The 27,335-nt window shown below is 41.7% G+C and overlaps 1 protein-coding gene across 1 annotated transcript in view; it reads left to right on the forward strand.

The window, feature by feature from the left end:
* The window catches only part of LOC134802613 (uncharacterized), a 128,518-nt gene that overhangs the window by 43,840 nt on the left and 57,343 nt on the right, over window positions 1–27,335 (forward strand). The window contains exons 2-8 of the mRNA XM_063775249.1: window positions 17,761–18,166; window positions 19,688–19,763; window positions 19,866–20,054; window positions 20,722–20,846; window positions 21,989–22,083; window positions 26,288–26,348; window positions 27,111–27,169. Coding sequence (XP_063631319.1) covers window positions 19,698–19,763; window positions 19,866–20,054; window positions 20,722–20,846; window positions 21,989–22,083; window positions 26,288–26,348; window positions 27,111–27,169 — 595 coding nt within the window. The 5' untranslated portion in view covers window positions 17,761–18,166; window positions 19,688–19,697. The remainder of the gene's footprint in view (window positions 1–17,760; window positions 18,167–19,687; window positions 19,764–19,865; window positions 20,055–20,721; window positions 20,847–21,988; window positions 22,084–26,287; window positions 26,349–27,110; window positions 27,170–27,335) is intronic.

Below are 27,335 nucleotides of genomic sequence, written 5' to 3' on the forward strand. Positions count from 1 at the left end.
GATAGCCTATAATCGTTAGGTCACGAGTAGTTACATCGGTCATTTTGGTTATTACGTAAAATTCTATTTTGCATGTGCACTTGATGATAAGATTGTTTAAAAATACCCCTTTTGTGCCGGTCATGGGTTTGATGTTTTCGCATGGTAAAACTCATAAATAAAATAAAGAAAACACATGACACATTCATACTTGCTAGACAAATTATTTTGTAACATGTTGCACAATGTACTAAACTATAGTACTCGGACATAGTCTATCAAAACTCTGTCAAATTTCCTTCTAGAAGGTAGAACTGTGGTTATTCTATTTCACTTTGGAGCTGGCTATACAGAACTGCTGAGATGCTGGGTGTCTGACCCGCATTGGCTGGGATGCTAGCTCAGAACTTAGCTATTTCTCGATTTTGAGACTTCGATACTATTTTCGGACAGAGTGTATCAAAACTCTGTCAAATTTCCTTCTAGAAGATAGAACTGTGGTTATTCTAGTGCTCTAGGGAGCTGACTATCCAGAACTGCCGAGATGCTGGGTATCAGACTTGCATTGGCTGCGATGCTACGCTCAGAACTTAGCAATTCCTCGATTAAAATACTTTTTTGGAGTTTTGAAAGACTAACTTTCAAAACTTTGCCAAATTTCGTTCTAGAAGATAGAACTGCGTGTATTCTAATGCACTAGGGTGCTTGCTATCAAGAACTGCTGAGATGACAGGTATCTAACCCGCATTGGCTGGGATGCTACGCTCAGCATTTAGCATTTACTCGATTTCGAGACTATTTTCGGAGATAGTCTATCAAAACTCTGTCAAAATTCCTTCTAGAAGATAGAACTGTGGTTATTCTAGTGCTCTAGGGAGCTGGCTATAAAGAACTGCTGAGATGCTGGGTATTAGACCTGCATTGGCTGGGATGCTAAGCTCCGAACTTAGATATTTCTCGATTCCGAGACTATTTCAAACATAATCCTCCAAAACTCTGCCAAATTTCCTTCTAGAAGATAGAACTGTGGTTATTCTAGTGCACTAGGGAGCTGCCTATCCAGAACTGCTGAGATGCTGGGTATCAGACCAGCATTGGCTGGGATGCTACGCTCAGAACTTAGCATTTACTCGATTTCGAGACTATTTTCGGAGATAGTCTATCAAAACTCTGTCAAATTTCCTTCTAGAAGATAGAACTGTGGTTATTCTAGTGCACTAGGGAGCTGCCTATCCAGAACTGCTGAGATGCTGGGTATCAAACCTGCATTGGCTGGGATGCTACGCTCAGAACTTAGCAGTTACTCGATTTCGAGACTATTTTCGGAGATAGTCTATCAAAACTCTGTCAAATTTCCTTCTAGAAGATAGAACTGTAATTATTCTAGAGCACTAGGGTTTTAGCTATCCAGAACTGCTGAGATGCTGGGTATCAGACCTGCATTAGCTGGGATGCTAAGCTCACAACTTAGCATTTAGTCGATTTCGAGACTTCGATACTATTTCCGGACATAGTCTATCAAAACTCTGTCAAATTTCCTTCTAGAAGATAGAACTGTGGTTATTCTAGTGCTCTAGGGAGCTGCCTATCCAGAACTGCTGAGATGCTGGGTATCAGACTTGCATTGGCTGGGATGCTAAGCTCAGAACTTAGCATTTACTCGATTTCGAGACTATTTTCGGAGATAGTGTATCAAAACTCTGTCAAATTTCCTTCTAGAAGATAGAACTGTAGTTATTCTAGAGCACTACGGAGCTAGCTATCCAGAACTGCTGAGATGCTGGGTATCAGACCTGCATTAGCTGGGATGCTAAGCTCACAACTTAGCATTTAGTCGATTTCGAGACTTCGATACTATGTCCGGACTACTCCGGACATAGTCTATCAAAACTCTGTTAAATTTCCTTCTAGAAGATAGAACTGTGGTTATTCTAGTGCTCTAGGGAGCTAGCTATCCAGAACTGCTGAGATGCTGGGTGTCTGACCTGCATTGGCTGGGATGCCAAGCTCAGAACTTAGCAATTCCTCGATTTCGATACTTTTTTCGGAGTTTTGAAAGACTATCTTTCAAAACTTTGCCAGATTTCGTTCTAGGAGATAGAACTGCATGTATTCCAATTCACTAGGGTGCTTGCTATCCATAACTGCTGAGATGCTAGGTATCTAGCCCGCATTGGCTGGGATGCTAAGCTCCGAACTTAGCTATTTCTCGATTTCGAGACTATTTCAAACATAATCCTCCAAAACTCTGCCAAATTTCCTTCTAGAAGATAGAACTATGGTTATTCTAGTGCACTAGGGAGCTGCCTATCCAGAACTGCTGAGATGCTGGGTATTCGACCTGCATTGGCTGGGATGCTACGCTCAGAACTTAGCATTTACTCGATTTCGCGACTATTTTCGGAGATAGTCTATCAAAATTCTGTCAAATTTCCTTCTAGAAGATAGAACTGTAGTTATTCTAGAGCACTATGGAGCTAGCTATCCAGAACTGCTGAGATGCTGGGTATCAGACCTGCATTAGCTGGGATGCTAAGCTCACAACTTAGCATTTAGTCGATTTCGAGACTTCGATACTATGTCCGGACATAGTCTATCAAAACTCTGTTAAATTTCCTTCTAGAAGATAGAACTGTGGTTATTCTAGTGCTCTAGGGAGCTAGCTATCCAGAACTGCTGAGATGCTGGGTGTCTGACCTGCATTGGCTGGGATGCCAAGCTCAGAACTTAGCAATTCCTCGATTTCGATACTTTTTTCGGAGTTTTGAAAGACTATCTTTCAAAACTTTGCCAGATTTCGTTCTAGGAGATAGAACTGCATGTATTCCAATTCACTAGGGTGCTTGCTATCCATAACTGCTGAGATGCTAGGTATCTAGCCCGCATTGGCTGGGATGCTAAGCTCAGAACTTAGCTATTTCTCGATTTCGAGACTATTTCAAACATAATCCTCCAAAACTCTTCCAAATTTCCTTCTAGAAGATAGAACTGTGGTTATTCTAGTGCACTAGGGAGCTGCCTATCCAGAACTGCTGAGATGCTGGGTATCAGACCTGCATTGGCTGGGATGCTTCGCTCAGAACTTAGCATTTACTCGATTTCGAGACTATTTTCGGAGATAGTCTATCAAAACTCTGTCAAATTTCCTTCTAGAAGATAGAACTGTAATTATTCTAGAGCACTAGGGTTTTAGCTATCCAGAACTGCTGAGATGCTGGGTATCAGACCTGCATTAGCTGGGATGCTAAGCTCACAACTTAGCATTTAGTCGATTTCGAGACTTCGATACTATGTCCGGACATAGTCTATCAAAACTCTGTCAAATTTCCTTCTAGAAGATAGAACTGTGGTTATTCTAGTGCTCTAGGGAGCTGGCTATCCAGAACTGCTGAGATGCTGGGTGTCTGACCTGCATTGGCTGCGATGCCAAGCTCAGAACTTAGCAATTCATCGATTTCGATACTTTTTTCGGAGTTTTGAAAGACTATCTTTCAAAGCTTTGCTAAATTTCGTTCTAGAAGATAGAACTGCATGTATTCTAATTCACTAGGGTGCTTGCTATCCAGAACTGCTGAGATGCTGGGTATCATACCTGCATTGGCTGGGATGCTACGCTCAGAACTTAGCATTTACTCGATTTCGAGACTATTTTCGGAGATAGTCTATCAAAACTCTGCCAAATTTCCTTCTAGAAGATAGAACTGTAGTTATTCTAGTGCACTAGGGAGCTGCCTATCCAGAACTGCTGAGATGCTGGGTATCAGACCTGCATTGGCTGGGATGCTACGCTCAGAACTTAGCATTTACTCGATTTCAAGACTATTTTCGGAGATAATGTATCAAAACTCTGTCAAATTTCCTTCTAGAAGATAGAACTGTAGTTATTCTAGAGCACTACGGAGCTAGCTATCCAGAACTGCTGAGATGCTGGGTATCAGACCTGCATTAGCTGCGATGCTAAGCTCACAACTTAGCATTTAGTCGATTTCGAGACTTCGATACTATGTCCGGACATAGTCTATCAAAACTCTGTCAAATTTCCTTCTAGAAGATAGAACTGTGGTTATTCTAGTGCTCTAAAGAACTGGCTATCCAGAACTGCTGAGATGCTGGGTGTTTGACCTGCATTGGCTGGGATGCCAAGCTCAGAACTTAGCAATTCCTCGATTTCGATACTTTTTTCGGAGTTTTGAAGGACTATCTTTCAAAACTTTGCCAAATTTCGTTCTAGAAGATAGAACTGCATATATTCTAATTTACTAGGGTGCTTGCTATCCAGAACTGCTGAGATGCTAGGTATCTAGCCCGCATTGGCTGGGATGCTAAGCTCCGAACTTAGCTATTTCTCGATTTCGAGACTATTTCAAACATAATCCTCCAAAACTCTGCCAAATTTCGTTCTAGAAGATAGAACTATGGTTATTCTAGTGCACTAGGGAGCTGCCTATCCAGAACTGCTGAGATGCTGGGTATCAGACCTGCATTGGCTGGGATGCTACGCTCAGAACTTAGCATTTACTCGATTTCGAGACTATTTTCGGAGATAGTCTATCAAAATTCTGTCAAATTTCCTTCTAGAAGATAGAACTGTATTTATTCTAGAGCAATATGGAGCTAGCTATCCAGAACTGCTGAGATGCTGGGTATCAGACCTGCATTAGCTGGGATGCTAAGCTCACAACTTAGCATTTAGTCGATTTCGAGACTTCGATACTATGTCCGGACATAGTCTATCAAAACTCTGTCAAATTTCCTTCTAGAAGATAGAACTGTGGTTATTCTAGTGCACGTGGGAGCTGGCTATCCAGAACTGCTGAGATGCTGGGTGTCTGACCTGCATTGGCTGGGATGCCAAGCTCAGAACATAGCAATTCCTCGATTTCGATACTTTTTTCGGAGTTTTGAAAGACTATCTTTCAAAACTTTGCCAAATTTCGTTCTAGAAGATAGAACTGCATGTATTCTAATTCACTAGGGTGCTTGCTATCCAGAACTGCTGAGATGCTAGGTATCTAGCCCGCATTGGCTGGGATGCTAAGCTCCGAACTTAGCCATTTCTCGATTTCGAGATTATTTCAAACATAATCCTCCAAAACTCTGCCAAATTTCGTTCTAGAAGATAGAACTATGGTTATTCTAGTGCACTAGGGAGCTGCCTATCCAGAACTGCTGAGATGCTGGGTATCAGACCGGCATTGGCTGGGATGCTACGCTGAGAACTTAGCATTTACTCGATTTTGAGACTATTTTCGGAGATATTCTATCAAAACTCTGTCAAATTTTCTTCTAGAAGATAGAACTGTGGTTATTCTAGTGCACGTGGGAGCTGGCTATCCAGAACTGCTGAGATGCTGGGTATCAGATTTTCATTGGCTGGGATGCTACGCTCAGAACTTAGCATTTACTCGATTTCGAGACTATTTTCGGACATAGTCTATCAAAACTCTGTCAAATTTCCTTCTAGAAGATAGAACTGTGGTTATTCTAGTGCACGTGGGAGCTGGCTATCCAGAACTGCTGAGATGCTGGTTGTCCAAACTGGGAGTTTTGCTCAAACTTAGCATTAATCAGAATTTACCTAGAATTATTTTTCATGTTCGTGTCCCATACATATATGAAAAAATTTTTTTTTACAGTTTTGACTAGAACTCATTATATATTGTCTAGAAATGTTAGTATGTTTCATTCAAATGCTATTTCGGGGCTGTGGAGTGGGTAATGGCTGGGATGCTGGAGTGTCAAAATGTGAAGTTAGCATCTCATTTTAAAATTTCATTTTTTTCGCGAAAATGAGCAGAACTATTTAAAAAAACCATCTAGAACTGTAGAACTATTAGGGATGCTACTAGAACTCTCATAAAAGTTTGAGATGCTAGCACTTGATATGCTAGGTTCACACACACCGCTGTCGCCACCTAGCGGCCATATCTGTCCTGATCGTAACGGACGCGCTTTGTTAGAGAGTGAGTCTTCTGTACCTAGTACTATTATTTATTCTGTGTCCTTGTTAATAAAAATAAAACTAAGAAATACATACAGAGGTTGGACAAAGGTGAATTTAGAACTCTGATTATAATCGAATCGTGTCAAAAGTCCGTTAACGGTCAACCGACCGGTTCAGACTTAATCCAGACTGGCTAGGTTTAGGGCGGTCGCCCATGGTGACCCTTTGAAAAGCAGTCGAAATACAGGCTGGATTTATTCAATAGGGTATTTGACTACTAGTCAAATTAGTCAAATCAGTTTCTTTTTTCGAACTGTCAAAACGATTTTGCTACTATGGAATTCATATAAAACACTAGCATGTGTTTTCAATCAAATTACCTACTCTTTATAGTTTTATACGGGTTTTAAAATAGAAATTGTGTCTAAAAATAACTGTTGTCTATGTTTCTCAATTAATCTTCTGGTGGTCCCCTGCAGCGGTCGCGGACGATTATTTGATTGTATGGGAAGTTTCATACATCTCTGCTGCGTGACGTTGATCAATCTGTTAACACATTCATTGCCACTAAGTGCTACGGGTTACGCTCGTAGCGCGTAGCCACGTGTTTGCCGTATGTAGCGCGTAGTCGCTACGAACAGCTTACCCGACAGTCGGGTTCTTGACCCTGAATGTGCTGTGTCTGGTGCAACTGGCCCTTAATCCAGACTGGCTTGGTTTAGGGACGTCGCACATGGTAACCCTTTGAAAAACAGTCGAAATACAGGGTGGATTTATTAAGCTGTTCAGGGAATTACCCTATGTCATGACATGGTGGACGATGTGGTCCGTGTGCGACCTGCCGTATCTAGACTAGCCCTTAACCCTTTGTCTGATACAATGAGAAGACCCAAACCCTAAAGGGACTGGACACCGAGGGGTGTAGTTGACCATTCTATAAAAGATAATCCCATTTTGCATCGGTGAGGTTCAAACATATAATGGAACGGATGTTTGGCTGATTATAATAAGAATGGGTGCTTTTAAACTAGATTCGTACGTAGAGATTAGGGGTAACAAATACATATACATAGATAGGTACATTAGAGGTAATAAATACATACCTATTCATCCAGAGGCTCACTGTATCGGGTGGAAGGTGGAACAGAACGAAGGACTTTTATGCAAACGGGGAATTGTTTAGGCTACGTACTTTATTAATCACGTTAATATTTCTAGAGTCTGACCAGCGAGTCGTGTCACAAGCTATTTTTTTTTAATTCTTTATATGGCAACTTTTTTTCCTATCAAATAAGCTGTCAGTTTCAAGCTGTCATTTAATTTCATAGTAATTTTATTGCCAGGTGCGGTTTGTACTTAAATTTCCGCGTTTTTTACAAGCTTTTATTTACTTTCACCTGACCGTTGTCTGTCTGTAATCCTAATAAATAATGACAGACCGACTGTAATCAAATCTTGCAAGTTAAATTTGATCCACTTCCCGGTTTCCGATTGAGCTGAAATTTTGCATGCATGTATAAATCGGATGACAATGCAATATTATGGTACCTTCGTGCTGATCTGATGATGGAGACAGGAGGTGGCCATAGGAACTCTGTGTTGAAACAACGCAACCTAGTTGTGTTTGGGGTCTTTAGAATTGTCTCAATGAGTATTAGTTGTCTGTCGTAAGAAAAGTACAATCAGCGATAAAAGCTTGTACCAAAAATGAAATTTTTGCCAAAAACTTATTTTGCGACACGACTCACTGGTCGGACTATAACTGTTTGTGAGATACAGTTTGGTAAACATTAGTGCAATGTTTCAACCTTAGCAAGTAGATCCGAGCATCGAATGTAAAGTCAAGTTAAGGACTCATGTCAATTTAAACTGTAAATAACTTTGTAGTGGTAGGGTTGTCAACTTGTCACTGATATAAAAATATTTCATTTTAATGATTTAGTTTTACTTTGTAACCCAGCTTTACGATTATAATAACTCGACTGTAGATCACTTTTATAACATTAATTATCAGCTCGGTCTCTAGAAATGTTCCACCCTGTATAGGTTTAATTAACATAGTATTAAGGGACTGGTAGAGAATGCCTTATGGCATTAAATCCGCCTTTTGTACTATAAGGTTTTTCTTTTGTGCAATAAAGATTAAATAAATAAATAAAATGTATACTACTAAACTAACACTAACACTGTGGACATGGTCTGAAATAAATCTATTGAAATAGGGACTTTATACCTGTAGGTATTAAAAAAAAAAAAAAAAAATGCATTTATTTCAGACAAACAGTCCATATTTTGTTAGTAAGTACATTTTACACTTTAAAACTTATAGCTAAGGTTAACTTAAAATAAACTTAAATAACTATCTTAGGTACTAAAGATAAGTGCAGAGAGGACCAGTGCCTTATCAGGCCGCTGTCCCATCTGTCAGCCACGACGGCCAGGAGACTGTGGCGGCTGTCACGCACCCTGCGGAGCGTCGCGGCGCAGCGCTTGCGCAGCGTCGCGTGAAATCCGTCCACATGCGCGTCGGCAAACATACCCGAAGCGCTACAGTACCGCGGCAGCCGCAACAGTACCCTGAACGCGTCATTGTATTGTACACGCATGGCGTTAAAAGCCTTTTGCGTGTACCTAGTCCATAAGCTGCAGGCATACAGCGAAGTACAGTATACTCGAAAGAGTGTTATTTTAACTTGCGCTGTACACCTGCTGAACCTCCGGGCTATCATGTTGGCCCTGACGGCCAGTGCCCTACGCTCGCGTTCCATGTCCGCGTCGTCACGCAAGTCATCGGTAACCAGGTGCCCGAGATATTTAAATGAAAAAACCCTTCTTAATTGCTCGCCATTCAAAAGAATGGGTGGAACATGAGATGGGCACTTGTTCCCCGCCTTAAATACCATGTACTCACTTTTGAGCACATTGTACTTCAGGCAATGACTTCGGGCATAGGATTCGCACTTCTCAATCAGTACACGCAAACCACCAACCGAGGGGCTCAGCAGTACCATGTCGTCAGCATAGCTAATGTTATTAAAACAAACACTATCTATGTGACAACCAACATGCATACTGCTAAGCCCACCGATCAGGGCGTCCATGTACAGATTGAAAAGCTTTGGGGAGGTCAACCCCTCCTGCCTCACCTCGCACTCGAGTCCATACTCGTCGGACATCACGTCTCCCCAGCGTACGCTATTTCTCTGGCCAGAGTACCAACACCTAAATATGCGTGTTAGTTCTGGAGGAAATTGCACTTCGTCAAGTTTTTTCCAAAGTAAATTGTAATTAACGAGATCGAAGGCTTTACTAAGGTCTAAAAAACACGCATAAATAGGTGTCTTTCTACGCGTATAGTACTCAACAGCCTGCTTCAAACAAATAATAGCACTTTCGGTAGATAAGCCTGCACGGAAGCCGAACTGCGCGTCATGCAATTTCAAGTACTTATCTAATTGTACGTTGAGCAAGCCGTCGAGCACCCTCGCTACAATAGTTGCCAGAGAAATAGGCCTATAGTTAGCACTATCCGAAATGTCACCCGTCTTATTTTTGACAATAGGTATTACAATAGTTTTTGTCATAAGCGGCGGTAGGTAAGAGTGACGTATGCAAAAGTTATACAACATTGCTAGTACTCGAGGCAGGTGGGGCCCGGCAAACTGCAGGTGCTCGGTGCTCAAGTAGTCGTGACCAGGTGATTTACCCCTTTTCATAGATTTTATTATTTTACTTACGTCACTAACGCTAAATCGGGTCTGTGAGTCCCCGTCCAGTCTGCCAGCATCGGGCACCTGCAGCGGCTCGGCCTCGCCGACGTCGGTGGAAGAGCAACTCACATTAAACTGATCCATAAACACATTAGCAACACACTTAGGATCCGAGATACCGTTCACACTAACAGACAGACCAGGCCTAGATTCCAACTTTTTTGTGCACTTCCAAAAGTTTCTAAAATCGTTGTTTCTATGGTGAGTGGCAAGCAAATCCATTTTAATCTGTTCTTGATGTTTTTGGACCCACCTTAATCTCGATTTAAATACTTTTCGACTGTGACACATAACATCAAAAACAGGTCCCCCCCTGGGCTTACCATACCAGACCCACTCCTGGAATCTAGCCCTCGCCTCCCTGTGCGTATTTAATAGTAATAGCAAATTTCATCGAAATCGTTAGAGCCGTTTCCGAAATCCCCGAAATATATATATAGGTATATGAACAAGAATTGCTCGTTTAAAGGTATTAGATTTGTTTTACAAGTTGTTTAACCCCTAGTGCTAATATTGATACCTGAGCAAGTGAAAGAATCCAAAATTGACTCGCTACTCGCTACGCTTGTGGTTCGAATAGTCGAATTTTGAGCAATGCGAGGATAGTCTTGTCATAATGTATGTCAAAATTAGTCATATATATATATGCTAAATAATGTTACGGTGTAAAGAACCTCAGACGCTCAGCGTTTACTAGTCAGGATAAACTATTTAAACTACCTACCTGCCTATAAAATAGCTTTCCTTGTTATTCTCATCAATTTCCACCCGTACTAACCAGTATATAGTGACCTCTCGCTGTATACAAACTGTATGTGAACCTACTCCCAACTAAAGCTGGTTATTCTAGAGCGAGGAGACGATGACAATAACCATTGAAACACGTGAACCTTGCCGCCCTATTTCCCAACTGCATTCAAAAGTCTACCTTCCTATATCCAATTAAGTCTCATTTCAGCTTGTCACCATCTCACACTAGCTCCACTCGTTCGAAACGCGACCGTATTATAAAGGAGTAAGGTTGATTTTAGGGTGGGCTTGTCTCGAGACCCGGCCGTCCCGATGACCGGGTCACGAGATGCGTTCCGAACGCCTCCGGAAATGTACGAACGTGCACGAACGTTCGGGTAGAGGTGAATCCTTTTATTGCATTTGTGTAGGGGCTTTATGGAAATTGGTACGGATGGTGTAGAAAGCAGATTATAGCTTTAGGCAAAGACATATGTAACTTCGTATAAGACGAATAAAGTCTAAGGAAAAAACGTGCCTCGGAATTCAAGCAAAAGTCATTCTCGAATAGATGGCGCACACACCTTTAGCCTATCCTCGGCTAGATGGCGCGACGACACCGTTTCATATTTAATAATTTTAACACATAGATATCAGTGAATGAACATGGATCAAAATGATATAAAAATAATAAAATCATTTATCCATATATATACATTTTTTGATAACTCTATACGTTTTCGTTTTGAGTTTTAGTCGTGTGTTGATAGATGGCAGTAAATTTACTGTGACTACAAAATTTACAATGACAGGACCCCTCTATACTATCTATTCTTTTTGCTTTAGGTAATTACTTTCATTAAGTGTACAGTGGGTACAGTATCAGAGCCATTTCATTTAAATTTTTACAGTCACCTGCTGCACCAACTGCAACTCTCCGACTTTCGACCGCATATAAAATCCGTTCAGTAGTTTTTGAGTTTATCGCGAACATACATACAAACAGACAGACGCGGTGGGTGACTTTGTTTTATAAGGTGTAATGATGTATATATCCAAGCGCTAGTGGCTTAGCGGTAAGAGCGTGCGACTTGCAATTTGGAAGTCGCGGATTCGAAACCCGGCTCGTATTACCAATGAGTTTTTCGGAACTTATGTACGAAATATCATTTGATGTATACCAGTCGCTTTTCGGTGAAGGAAAACATCGTGCGGAAACCGAACTAATCCCAACAACGCCTAGTTTACCCTCTGGGTTGGAAGGTCAGATGGCAGTCGCTTTCGTAAAAACTAGTGCCAATGCCAATTCTTGGGGTTGGTTGTCAAGCGGACCCCAGGCTCCCATGAGCCGTGGCAAAATGCCGGGACAACGCGAGGAAGAAAAAGAAGAAGGTAACATTGCTACACATTGTAATTGCAAATGCAATGCAGAGTTAGCCTGGTCTGACTCCAGGGTTCTACTTACTACATTCATTTAGGTACTAAGGTCGGTTCGTAGTATCGCGTGACTGGCTCGAATTCCGCGATTTCACGGTTTCAGTGTTATAATGAATACTGCCAATACAGCAGGCCCGCTTTGACTATCACAAAGAAATAACAGAACGGAACAACGTAACAAGAAATGTATAATATAATACTTATAATAAAATAAACATTTTATTGACAAAAACAAGTTACAGGTAGGTGTTGAAGTTCCTGACTTCTGAGCTAGGTAAAGACCTGTGTTACAGAAGTCAATCTATGAATATAATCTATGAATGAATGAATGAATGTTTATTTGCATCAAACAAGCGTATATACATATAGGTGTTACATTTTTGTTTCTGAACGATCCTTGTTTTGCCATGACTGGCGTACAAATATTGTGGGCCTACCCACATACATATTTATAACTTATGGCTTTTCTACACGATGGGCCATCATATTGGCCCACTAAGATGGGACAGCGTGTAGAGAGGGTAGTGGTGGCGAATGGCATATGATGCTGTGGGATGGCGATAGAATAGAATAGAATATAATAGAATATATAGGATGGCCATGTCGGTTTTTCATCCGCACATCAAAGGTAGTGGGCCAGCGATGGTGCGTACCTACGCATCATCTACACGTGGCTCATGCCATAGTGCGTGCTCTCAACCATCGCATGACCATCTCGCTGATCCAGCGCTTAGCCATCAAGGGAGCGTTCAAGTATTACGTAACGAATTTGGGGGGGAGGGGGGTTTGAACTAATAATATTAACGCGATTAAAACAATAACAAAGGTATTTTAGCGACATGGTCACTTGGTGGTTACGTAACGTTTACAAGGGGGGGGGGGGGGGTACAGCGCGTTACATGGGGGGAGGGGGGGTCAAAAATGACCAAAAATTGCGTTACATAATACTTGAACGCTCCCCAAGTAGAGGAGCCATAACCATCGCATGGCCATCTCGCTGGTCCAGCGCTGGAACATCGTGTAGAGGAGCGATAACCATCGCATGGCCATCTCGCTGGTCCAGCGCTGGGTCATCTCGCTGGTCCAGCGCTGGGCCATCTTGTAGAGGAGCCTAAATATCGCATGGCCGTCTCGCTGGTCCAGCGCTGGGCCATCATGCAGAGGAGCCGTAAACATCGCATCGCCATCTCGCTGGTCCAGCGCTGGGCCATCGTGTAGAGGAACCATTAGGTGGTTGGCAGTCTTCAACTGTGGATTTCTCCAGAGGGCCTACCGCGAAGGCGCGAACTACCTTCGACGTGTTGCCTCTCTGTCGCACTTGTAAATTCATAAGTAAGCGTGACAGGGAGGCAACACATTGAACGTGGCGATAGGCCCTCAGAAACTTCCCGCTGCTTCTTGTTGACCTACTGTAGGCGACATTTTTATGGGGGTAGACTGTGGGGAGGGGGGTGACTTCCACGTAACTTCAGACTGGCTTTGAACTTCGACCATTCTATAAAACATAATTATTTATTTGTTACCATGGGAACTATCTTATGTCCAAATGACAACAGAGTCAACAGACGCACTTTATTCAAATCTACTCCATTCACTATTGACAAATTTCATAGCCGTTAGAGTCTGGCTACTGAAATATTACCCAAAGTTTTGGCGGGAAATTAAAAAAATCTTGGGCTGGTCACACTGTGTGTAGTAGGAATTATAGTTTTGATAATAGAAAATATTTTTTATTTTCTGTGCACACGTAAGGTACCTAAGGAAATAAGTTAAATATACGTTGACTGCACTCAAAGTCAGCTCACATTAATTTCTACCACTATGTAAAGTATAGTCAACGACAAACACATATGATTACGTTCCAATGTTTTGTTTTTATTGATATTTTCTAGAACTTCTAGTTTATCCGTTTCTTTTACACACTTGTCCTGTTTATGAGATTCAGGTATTAGTAATTCACATACTTAATCAAAGTTATAGGGAAATGTTAGAAGTTTAGAACTAGTACTTAAAGTATCAAAATATTAATAGAGCACCAACCTACGAAATTGTTTCCGACTTGTAAACATTGCAGTTTTTCGTTATAAAACGCTTCACGTCGACTTTGCACATTGTCGTAATTATTTACGAGCTTAAATAATAGGTTGCGGACGTCACTCGGTATAGTCATTATTAACATTATTTAAGTATTATTAAAAATAAACGCCTTATAAACCGCGAACAATTTGAATGAATGACATAAATTGACAACAGACTTTTAACTTTTTTTAAAAGCATAGACAATTGGTGATGCAACAAGGAAATATCTGTCAACAAAATTTGGCTAGCCAGACTCTATAATTATGTACCCATCCATCAATAGGTAGTTTTACTGCAATATGTTATTCTGCCGCCAGAGTGCAGCACTAAGCTAGCTAGTAAACCATAGAGTAACTTATACATACTGTGCCTTAAACTGTTTTCTGACAAGTTTTCACAGACAATAAAATATGACATTGATGCATCAAGGCGGTTTGTTAACAAGGGCCTACCGGGAAACGCGAAAATCGAAATTTAGTTACCTGATACCTGCCTCTTTATCGCTCGAATATGCCAGAGTGATAGAGAGGTTAGATAACGAAATTTCTTGTTTCGCGGTAGACCTTGAGATTGTGATGGATAGTGGTAGTGGCGCCCCCTACGCAGAGTTTTGCGTAATATTCCCTATTGCCCTCTCTGTCCACAATGCCACCACCTGTCCTACTCATTATTTATTACTTTAGGCAAGTGACCACTCTAAAATTTTTAGGGCTCCGTACTTGGTTAAGGATAAAAATGAGACCCTATTACTAAAGGGGCCCACTGATTAACAGTCCGCCGGACGGTATCGGCCTGTCAGTTAGAACAAAATTTTGACAGTTCCGAACAATTGACAGGCCGATACCGGCCGGCGGACTGTCAATCAGTGGGCCCCTTAAGATTCCGCTGTCCGTCTATCCGTCGTGTCCGTCCGTCCGCCTGTCACCAGGCTGTAACTCATGAACCTTAATAGCTAGACAGTTGAAATTGAAAATGACATTCACAGATGATATATTTCTGTTGCCGCTATAACAACAAATACTAAAAACAAAACAAAATAAATATTTAAGTGGGGCTCCCATACAACAAACGTGATTTTTTTGCCGTTTTTTGCGTAATAGTACGGAACCCTTCGTGCGCGAGTCCGACTCGCACTTGGCCGGTAGTAATTAGGGTCGATCATGTCTAGAAACATTCGCGTCTCACCTATTTTTACGATACCACGAAATCTCTATTTTCATTTCGAGGTCAGCCCAAAAAGTCCACCCTGCCTTATCATAACCTCGATCTCCAGTCCTTACACCATCAAACCTAACCAGTACGGTTACCATCAGTTTCTCACTGACATAAACGCCGTCGAGAACGTAATTTACTTTCTATACATCCCGTTTGCACTAATATGCGAGTGCGAGCGAGATGTATAGAAAGTAAATTACGTTCTCGACGGCGTTTATGTCAGTGACAAACATGGTAACCGTACTGGTGACCCTTAAACTCAATGTACAATCGAGTTGACAAGGGCATTTTCACTAAAAAAAGTACCATTTACTTTTTTTCGAAAATCCATCAACTTTTGGGTTATTTTTACTCAGAACCACGAGGACTATCGATTTAAAAAAAAAGTGTCCCAAACGCATTTTCACATAACATAAGTACATTTTGTATGGACCGTCACAAAATTACTTTTCCGCTGAAGCTATTTAGAGTGCTACGCCGTAGCCCGTAGCAAACTGTTTACATAGTTCGGTTTCGGCCAACACCAGAGCAAATCCGAACCTTTAGTTTCGGCAAGAAATCCAGTTTCGGTAAAAACCTCAAGGGTACGTTTCTCAAAAGCTTGTAACTTGTAATACAAGTGGAAGTCCCTTTCTAACAAAAGCTGTCAAAAAGTGACATCCGCTTGTATTACAAGTTACGAGCTTTTGAGAAACGGGCCCCAGGAGGCCGATTATGATTCATAGTCTGTTATAGTTCTGAGCGCTGGTGGCCTGGCGGTAAGAGCGTGCGACTTGCAAATCGGAGGTCGCGGGTTCAAACCTCGGCTCGTACCCAGGGGCGTATTTACCCTAGGGCCAAGGGGGCCATGGCCCGGGGCGGCACGCCGCGGGGGGGCGGCGAAGCCGCCGCCTCGCGGCTTTTTCTGGGCGCCTTTTATAATCAAACTTAGCTATTATATTTTAATTTACATTTAAATTAATAAACAAACGAACGCTTCAAACCCCACCAATTGCTTAAAATATCTACCAACAAGTACCTAAATTAAGCAACATTTTCGTTCAAGAAGTATTAGTACGGCGCAGTGCCGGATTTACCACTAGGCTGAGTAGGCTGAAGCCTAGGGCGGCAGATTTTAGGGGGCGGCAAATTTGGGTCAAAAAATATTTTATTTGCTGTTCAGATAGGGTCGACCAGAATTTTGTCGCTCCCCTATTTATTTGTAAAATTTAAATAACAAGCATGATTTGTCGATTTTGCCGCCCTCTGTCATGTCAAGGCCCTTTATATTGAGACAGACAGACGGCCGGACGGACAACAAAGTGATCCTATTAGTAGTTTTTTTCCTTTTGAAGTACAGAACCCTAAAAAACCTACTATTTTCTCGAAAAATTTTCGCGCTCGCTACGCTCGCGTTTTCACTTACGTACCTACATTATTTGTGACCCATATGACTACATTGGGCGGTTCTTGTGTCTCCCATGCCGAAACTCAGTACAGATAGAGTGCTCTCGATATCAGATACAAATACAATACTTTTCATGACTTTCCAGCACCACAGAATGAGGGATAATGGTACGGCCTGTGTAATACGCATCCCTACTACTGTCGTCTGCATAGCAATGATTATCATTGATAATGCAGCAATGACAGCACAGAACCTAGTGCAACGCCAGCGTTAATGTCCACACTATCGGAGCGGCTTCCGTCTACTATACGTCGGCTCATGTGCGTCTACCGGAAAAAAGCTAGCGATCCATTTGTATAACATAGTCCCTCGAGCAGACTCGATGCCAGACCCGACCGAACTCCTTAGCTATATCCAGCCTGACTGCCAATGCCTCACCTTGATTCCCAATGGCCAAACAGATCAGGCAAATATAACGAGGTCGCATCGTCATTGAGTGACAAAAACGGCCCATATAAATCTGTATCTAGAATAGTGACATTAGTGACGTCACCTTTCTGCACTCAAAAGAATAAAAAATTATCTACGTTCCACTATCAGCGAAGAGCGCCTGAATAGCTTAGCTCTTCTTAATATAGAAGCTGCATGAGCTGACAAACGTTTTAAATTACGACAGCGTCATTGATGATTTTGTCAACCAATTTGTACATAGGAAAACAATGTAAATGCCTATGTGAGTAAATGGTAAATGTTTACTTTTTTTTTGTTTCACACCCCAAAGGTACTTGTTGAGGGTTTTTTTTTTCTTAAATAAAATACTTTATCGTCACTGATGAAGGGGGGCGGCAAATCAAAATGGCCCGGGGCGCCAAATTTGTAAATACGCCTCTGCTCGTACCGATGAGTTTTTCGGAACTTATGTACGAAATATCATTTGATATTTACCAGTCGTTTTTCGGTGAAGGAAAACATCGTGAGGAAACCGGACTAATCCCAATAAGGCCTAGTTTCCCCTCTGGGTTGGAAGGTCAGATGGCAGTCGCTTTCGTAAAAACTAGTGCTTACGTCAATTCTTGGGATTAGTTGTCAAGCGGACCCCGCGCTCCCATGAGCCGTGGCAAAAATGCCGGGATAACGCTAGGAGTTTGTTATAGTTTTGATTTCGAGAACGAGTTAATTTATTTAACAGACTAATTTATTTACTTCTCTCCTTGTTACAGTTTAATGGCGTCCACCATAGTGAAGAAACACCGTATAAAATCACCAACGCCGTCAACCCAGCAATAGAGAAATTTAAAAAAAATGCACTCCGTCAGCCGCCGTCCACACCACACTATAAACCACCTAAAAATTAAAAAGAAACGCAACGAGCTTACCAACACTAAACCGAACGTGTGTTCCAAATTTAAACAAAACCGTTAACGGACTCGCACTCTAGAATTTTTCGATTTTTTTTTTATTTTGAAAAAGGAAGCTTTAATAAATTTTCTAAACGTAAATTCCCATTCGGATAGTTGCCTTCTTAGTTAGTAGATCTGTGATTGGTCCAATTTCTTGTATATTGTATAAATAACCACGTAGTTGTATGTTGTGATTGGCTGATTATCGTTCGGAGATCGAATAAAGGTGAGTTTTTGACAAGTATGAAAGTAATCGCTTTAGGGTGGTATTCCATCTGTCTAATATCTTTGTCCAATGTGTATTTGCGTCTCACATTTTGCTTAGTGAGAGATTGAGACGCAATGCACAGAACCATAGAGAAATATAGTAAGACAACTGCTTACTCCATCCATACATCAGTTTTGGTACCAAAACGACTATTATTTTCACAGTCGACATCTAGCATCGAGTAGTACTGCTACATCTATTGTCAAGTAGCGGTACTGATAATTCCGCTACTCGATGCTAGATGTCGACTGTGAAAATAATAGTCTTTTTGGTACCAAAACTGATGTATGGAGTGAGCAATCTATGTATTTTTTTCTCTATGACAGAACCAAAAAAAATGGACAGGTGGAAAACCACCGTTAGATAAAACTATCGCTTCATGACATTCATGACAAGCCTTATTTAGCACACATACTCACTGATCGAATATGAGCCATTCACCGCTCAGCCTTCGAGTTGTAAATGTGTGCGTGTTGCATAAACGTTAGAAAATTGGCGTGTAAAGAAATCACACTTTTGTCAGCGACTGTACCTCTGCCTATATTTCAACTGTGTTACTTAGTTTTTTTTTTATCTCAATTGAATAACGTAAAAAATGTACATTTACATAGATTAGAGATGCACCGGATATTCGGTTACTATCCGGTATCCGGCCTACCCGGCCATTATTTTAATATCCGGTCGGATACCGGATAAGTAGTAACATTGCTTGATTTCGGAGTAAACAAATTGGATCTGAGAAACAGTCACGGTCATAATCGTACCCGTTTATTATTTTAAAACAATTTAAACATTCCACTCACTTGCGCGCGCACTCGTTTCGAATTTCGAACCCAGAAATAAGTCCGCGCGAACGTTAACTACGAAACAGGTCAAAATCTCCACAATACGCACCTGAAAAACCGAAATGTAGCTATAGTTCCGCCGGCCGGATACCGTATATTCGGCCGACGCTCAGGCCGAATATCCGGTATCCGGCCAAACAACTATCCGTTGCAGCTCTAACATAGATATTACCCGTTTTACCGATAATTCATAACGATAAATTTTTACCGGTTTACATTCCGGTACCGGTAAAGGTGAGATTTGAGCCCGATTCAGATATTCAACTTATTATGGTTTTATTCTTATATTGGTACTATCTTGACGGGCGTCTTGGTGATTGCTTGCACCAATCAGCGTGAGCGATTGTGAAGGTCGTATCAAAATGAGGACAAATACAATTTTGTACGGGAGGACAACCCTTCGCGCCTACATTTTTTTTTAATTTCTCGCCCTTTTCTACTGACGGTAATGGCTTGCCGAATTATAGTATACTGCGCCACTTGCACCAACCCACTAACCCGGGGTTAACTGGTTAAATCGTGAACCCAGTGTCAAATTGTACTGGTAACCATGGTAACTCCAGGTTTAACCGGTTAACCCCGGGTTAGTGATTGGTGCAAATACTATATACATTCAAACGTTTACCGGTTTCAGGTACCATAACATGGAGAATCCTGAATCTGAAACGAGCTCCCCTCCAGAGGAGAGCAGCGCGTTGAATAGAAATAGGGTGAGTTGATGTTATTGATTGAGCAACATACATTTTTAAATTTTCACTGCCAGCGACACGCTAGGTCGTTTTATTACCTACATAAAACCTTTTATTTTTCAGAGTTTCAAGTCAAAACAACTAGTCAGAAGCCAGGCGATACGCGAGTCGCAATCTCCTCCGCGGCCCGCGTCACCCGTCGTCGACGATACAAGTACCGATACCGTTACCGGTACCGGTAAGGCTGGTACCGGGAATCCGGTTACGGACGTGGTGGAGGTGGAGGAGAAGAGGCGCCCAGTTGAAATACACGTGAGTTTTGTAATTTAGTATAAGTAACTTGCTTTTATTAGGGATTGTGTTTGCAAAATTTGTGAATAAGGGTCTCCCCAGATATATCGACGCGCATTCGGCAAAATCCGATAGGAAACAGCTTTATGTCCGCGCAATAAGCGCGAAAAAGCCGTCGACACGTCGGCAAGTGCCGGCCGATGCGAGCCGAGCCCAACAACGACTTTTTCGCTCTTATTGCGTAGACATAAAGCTTTTTCCTATCGGGTTTTGCCGATTCCGCGTCGACATATTTGGGGGAACCCTAATGGTAGGAAACACTCGGTGGCCAATCAAAAATGTAGTATTAAGTGTTTGATAGTATAGAATTGGACGTAATTTACGGAAAAGGATCCAACGCACAAAAAATGACAATAAATATATCTCGGTCTGAAAGTTATTCATTTAAGGCCCACTTGCACCATCCCACTATCCCAGGGTTGAGTGGTTAAACCGTTAACCCGGTGTCAAAATATACTGGTAACCATGGTAACTGCAGTTTTAACCGATTAACCCCGAGTTAGTACGATGGTGCAAGTGGCGCTAAATGTCGAAATTTTGAGAATGCAAAAGATCAGCTCAATGAGACATCAGGAAACGTATCCTAATTGCTTTTAAACGAAATTAACTATCTATTTTATACTTACAGATCACAGGCGGGGCATGGGAGAGCGGGGAGCAGAAATCTCGTCGCCGCTGGCCGCAGCAGTCGCGCGACTTGCTGTCAAACGGACCTCGTGTCGCTTGCGTCGCGGGCTGTCGCTCACAGTGCAGGTACTATACGGGAGGGAATGAGACAGAAGAGTGGATACACGGTGGGGAGGGAGGCAGAAGGAGTTATAGGAGCATGGGAGAGAGGGAAGTAGCAATCTCGTCGCCGCTGGCCGCAGCAGTCGCGCGACTTGCTGTCAAACGGACCTCGTGTCGCTTGTGTCGTGGGCTGTCGCTCACAGTGCAGGTACTATACGGGAGGGAGTGAGACAGAAGTGTGGATACACGGGGGGGAGTGAGACAGAAGGAGTTATAGGAGCATGGGAGAGAGGGAAGTAGAAATCTCGTCGCCGCTGGCCGCAGCAGTCGCGCGACTTGCTGTCGAACGGGCCTCGTGTCGCTTGTGTCGCGGGATGTTGCTCACAGTGCAGGTTAATGAGTTTCATATTTTAGTTATGAGATATTCATTTATTTTTGTGAATATATTTTCCTTTGTATTACTAAACCAGGTATTTTGATAAAAAATAATATTTGTACTTCAATTTTTAATCCAAAATAGAGCCTGGGGTCTGTGATACCCCACCTTGTACACGGAGGGTTAATTAATGCACTTACCACCACCTAGTGTATGTACAAAATTTGCCGCCTACCCAATCCTACTCTAGTTCTAAATTACCCAATCCTACTCTGGGATTAAATTTGCCGCCTACCCAATCCTACTCTAATACTAAATTTGCCGCCTACCCAATCCTGCTTTAGTACTAAATTTGCCGCCTACCCAATCCTGCTCTAGTACTAAATTTGCCGCCTACCCAATCCTACTCTAATACTAAATTTGCCGCCTACCCAATCCTGCTTTAGTACTAAATTTGCCGCCTACCCAATCCTGCTCTAATACTAAATTTGCCGCCTACCCAATCCTACTCTTGTACTAAATTTGCCGCGTTAGCAAGAGGTCCGTCGCGTGACTTTTCGAACGGACCCCGTGTCGCTTGTGTCGCGCGTTGTCGTGCACAATGTAGGGGGCTGTCTATAAATTACGTCATCTATTTTTGACCCCCCCCCCCCTACATGCTACCATCATCCGATGTCCAGAACAACCCCCCCCCCCCCCCTAATTTGAAATGACGTAATTTATGAATAGCCCATTTTATTAACCACTTTTATTATTATTTTACCATTTATGACTCTGTTGTATTTTTCAGGGGTCAAAGACGACGGAACCCTTGCCCAACAAAACAGGATTCCGGCATATCATGTCCCGATGACTGCACCGACTGCTCCGACTTCGAGAATACCGGTAATTTTGATAGTATGTTATTGTGATACCGGTTTCATACCGGTTAACTTTGTCCGATGAAAAATGACTCCGGTATATCGTGTCCCGATGACTGCACCGACTGCTCCAACTTCAAGCATACCGGTAATTTTGATAATACTTACTGTCATACCGGTTTGATACCGGTTAACTTTGACCGATGAAAAAGGACTCCGGTATATCGTATCCCGATGACTAGGGCTTGCAATATCGGATGGTTTCCAATTCCGGAACTGATTTTCGATATTGGATTCCAATTCCGGAATTCCGGAGCTGGTTCCGGAATTAGGGTTTATCATATTTTTATTCTATTTTTTAGTAAAAATCAACAAAAAATGTGAAATTCTCATACTTTACGTTTATTAAAATTAGTATTGTTTATCAGAAATTTAATTTTAAGTAGGTACGTTTTTTTACCACCTTATTAAAATGGTTACTTTTATTCACTTTAATGATACGGGTATTTATTTGAGGAAACTATAGTTGCTAGCAAACCATTCGATGCATAATTTTATAAAATAGTTAAATATAATAGCTTCCTACTCTTCCTAACCTAGTAGGTAGTGGTGTTGTTTAAGAAGTTGAAGGTCTAAGTTTGGCTTTTTCCTTCCTAGTTCCTAATTATGATTCAGAATATCATATATGATGTGCTTCTACAGGATTCGAAATCGTTAATAGAGAAAACTTCTTTTTCTCTGAATTCAATTCAAGATAAAAAGTCCAAATATTATTAAATTTCAATTCTACAAATTCGCTTATGTATGATTCAGACTATTCTGACTATTCTAAGCAAGTAAATCGCTCTGCTTTACTGGTTTTTTTATGTTTTTATTATCTTTTGTCCCACTGCTTTAGCAAACGGAAAAGTAAAATATACCTATACTATAGCTCACTGAATGACTAAGAAGCACTTAATAACGACAAAAAACACCCGTACAGTGTAGTTTCTTAACAATTTTTAATAATAAAGGTATTAAAACCTACAAAAAGTACTTAAATCCAATTCCGGAATTTTCGATATTGAGTGGTATCAATTCCGGAATTGTAATATCGGAAAATTTGTCCGAGATTCCGGAATTTCGAAATTCCGGAATTCCGGAATGCAAGCCCTACCGATGACTGCACCGACTGCTCCGACTTCGAGCATACCGGTAATTTTGATAACAACGTTACTGTCATACCGGTTTCATACCGGTTAACTTTATCTAATGAAAAATGACTCCGGTATATCGTGTCCCGATGACTGCTCCGACTTCGAGCATACCGGTAATTTTGATAATAATGTCATTGTGATACCGGTTTCATACCGGTTAACTTTGTCTGATGAAAAAGGACTCCAGTATATCGTGTCCCGATGACTGCACGAATGCTCCGACTTCGAGCTTACCGGTAATTTTAATAACGTTACTGTCGTACCGGTTTCATACCGGTTAACTTTTTCCGATGAAAAGGGACTCCGGTATATCGTGTCCCGATGACTGCACCGACTGCTCAGACTTCGAGCATACCGGTAATTTTGATAATAACGTTACTGTCATACCGGTTTCATACCGGTTAACTTTGCCCGACCAAACAGGATTCCGGCATATCGTGTCCCGATGACTGCACCGACTGCTCCGACTAATTTTGATAATAACGTTACTGTAATACCGGTTAACTTTGTCCGATGAAAAATGACTCCGGTATATCTTGTCCCGAATAGTCCCGATGACTGCACCCAATGCTCCGACTTCGAGCTTACCGGTAATTTTAATAATAACGTTAGGGGCTATTCATAAATTACGTCATTTAAAATTAGGGGGGGGGGGGTCTGGACATCGGATGACGGTAGCATGAAGTAGGAGGAAATGGGGTCATTTGAAGCATGATTTTTGGATGAATATAGGGGGGGGTCCAAAATCGTCAAAAATCGATGACGTAATTTATGGACAGCCCCTTACTGTCATATCGGTTTCCTACCGGTTAACTTTGTCCGATGAAAAATTACTCCGGTATATCGTGTTCTGATGACTCTACTGCTGCGACTTCGAGAATACCGGTAATATTTTCGTTAAACGGTATATTTTTTATATTAAAGAAAAAAATCACTGCTTCCTGCAAGATTGGAACTTGCGACGGAATATCGGTCTTGGCCATCTAAGCTACGGAAGCTTACCAGAAGCGTGCGATTTTTTCTACGGCGGGCGCCACTAACACAATCCATCACAATCTGGGGGTCTACCGCGAAAATCGAAATTTCTAACCTCTCTATCACTCTTGCATATTCCAGCGATAAAGAGGCAGATAGTAAATTTAGATTTTCGCGTTTCCCGGTTGGCCCTTGTTAACAAAACCGCCTTGATGCATCAAAGTCATATTTTATTGTCTGTGAAAGCTTGTCAAAAAACAGTTTAAGGCACAGTATGTATAAGTCACTCTATGGTTTACTAGAGCTAGTGCTGAATGAATGAATAATACTAATTCCAGACGCAGTGCACAAGCATAAACATGTTTTTCATAGCTCGTCATCTCGGACCGGAAAAAAACTGTCCGGAATGGGGAAAAGTAAAATGTCGGACGGTAAAATTACGTCTAGTGCACAAGCTACTATATACATTTAATGGCGTGCCATATCGGACCGTAAAAACTCGGACTGCCGCACAGTAAAATTCATTGTAGTGCACAATCGCCCATTGGATATTTCTATAGAATAGGGGGTATTACTGCAATGTTCTGCCGCCAGAGTGCAGCACTAGCTCTTAGTAACCATGACCATGAAAACTCACGACTGCCGGACAGTAAAATTCATTGTAGTGCACAATCGCCCATTGGATATTTCCATAGAATAGGGGGTATTACTGCAATGTTCTGCCGCCAGAGTGCAGCACTAGCTCTAGTAACCATGACCATGAAAACTCAGACTGCCGGACAGTAAAATTCATTGTAGTGCACAATCGCCCATTGGATATTTCCATAGAATAGGGGGTATTACTGCAATGTTCTGCCGCCAGAGTGCAGCACTAGCTCTTAGTAACCATGACCATGAAAACTCACGACTGCCGGACAGTAAAATTCATTGTAGTGCACAATCGCCCATTGGATATTTCCATAGAATAGGGGGTATTACTGCAATGTTCTGCCGCCAGAGTGCAGCACTAGCTCTTAGTAACCATGACCATGAAAACTCACGACTGCCGGACAGTAAAATTCATTGTAGTGCACAATCGCCCATTGGATATTTCCATAGAATAGGGGGTATTACTGCAATGTTCTGCCGCCAGAGTGCAGCACTAGCTCTAGTAACCATGACCATGAAAACTCAGACTGCCGGACAGTAAAATTCATTGTAGTGCACAATCGCCCATTGGATATTTCCATAGAATAGGGGGTATTACTGCAATGTTCTGCCGCCAGAGTGCAGCACTAGCTCTTAGTAACCATGACCATGAAAACTCACGACTGCCGGACAGTAAAATTCATTGTAGTGCACAATCGCCCATTGGATATTTCCATAGAATAGGGGGTATTACTGCAATGTTCTGCCGCCAGAGTGCAGCACTAGCTCTTAGTAACCATGACCATGAAAACTCACGACTGCCGGACAGTAAAATTCATTGTAGTGCACAATCGCCCATTGGATATTTCCATAGAATAGGGGGTATTACTGCAATGTTCTGCCGCCAGAGTGCAGCACTAGCTCTAGTAACCATGACCATGAAAACTCAGACTGCCGGACAGTAAAATTCATTGTAGTGCACAATCGCCCATAGAGTTGCTCTCTAGTTTATTAGTCAAGGCATTCAGTACAATTGTAAAACGGGGCCGCTATAACATCAAATACGAAATACGAAAAACGAAAATGGAAATTTCGTTATCTGTCGCTCTATCGCTCTTGCATGAGCGATAAAGAGGTAGATAACAAAATCCCATTTTTCGCGGTAGGCTCTCTCTCTCTGATCTTAGACTATTGAGCAAGAAAGGCTTTATATGCCACAGACGGGCTATGGATACGCTATAGCTAGGCAGTTGAAATTTTCACAGATGATGTATTTCTGTTGCCGCTTGAACAACAAATACTAAAAAGTACGGAACCCTCGGTGGGCGAGTCCGACTCGCACTTGTCCGGTTTTTTGGACCGACTGTCATGTCTGGTGGTGACACTGGTGACTAAATATAAACTACTAATAAAAATTGTTTTTTTTTTCAGGAGGCTCGAGTAACGATGTCAGAAAAGCTTGCAGCTTGGATTCGGACGAGTCATATTGCAGGTTAATAATTTTTGTAACATCTCTTTTTGTTTACGCGTAATTCTTCTCAAAAGTAAGGGGGGGGGGGACTAATCTACGCTCTATTACATACCTATGTTATAATATGAAGACTGTACCTAAGTACAAATTTTCCGTACAGTCAGCAGCAGAAGTTGCTAAGCGGGCCATATGTTTAAAATTACCTTGTCACCAGGGTTGTTGCGGATGCAGATTTTTTGACATCCGCGGATGCGGATGCGGATATTTAAAGGCTCACATCCGCGGATGCGGATGTCAAGATTAGGTACTTAGAAAACGTCAAATATTACATTTTCAGTATTTTTTTATTAAAAAAAACGAAACGGTGTTTGAGCAAGAATATAGGTGCGTTATATTAATAAACAGTAACTTGGCCGACTTTTCTAGATCCAGACGATTTCGTTATAGGTAATAACGAAATTACCTAGCACTTACGCCGCCGCTAAGACGTTCCTGTACCGACTTGTTCGACATCCGCATAAGCTCCGCATCGATTTTATGCGGATGCGGATGCGGATGTTGAAAATAATGCGGAAGTTCCGCGGTTGCGGATGCGGATGCGCATGTTCACGCTCTTATTCTCTTGACAATAAAGTCGCGTCAAGATCATTTTGAACGCCTGACCCGCTTAGCAACTTCTGCTGCTGACTGTACAAAGGAAATATGTTATGAATGATTAACTGTCTGTTAAAATATATTTTAGTAGGATATTATTTGCTTTAAAATAAACATTTTCGCCTACAGATGTCCGGAGGGGAAAATTAAACCACCAAAGACTAATTCATTAAGCAGAACTGATTCAGGTGTGTAAATTAGATAATTATATAATAGGATATTTTCCTACTAGTCAAATCAGTTACTTTTTTAGAACTGTCAAAACCATTTGTTAATGTGGAATTTATATGAAACATTACATCGTGACGTCACGGTCAACTCACCTACTTTTTATATTTCTATCCGATTTATTAA

This window comes from Cydia splendana, chromosome 25 (assembly GCF_910591565.1).
Source record: "Cydia splendana chromosome 25, ilCydSple1.2, whole genome shotgun sequence".
Classification (NCBI taxonomy): domain Eukaryota; kingdom Metazoa; phylum Arthropoda; class Insecta; order Lepidoptera; family Tortricidae; genus Cydia; species Cydia splendana.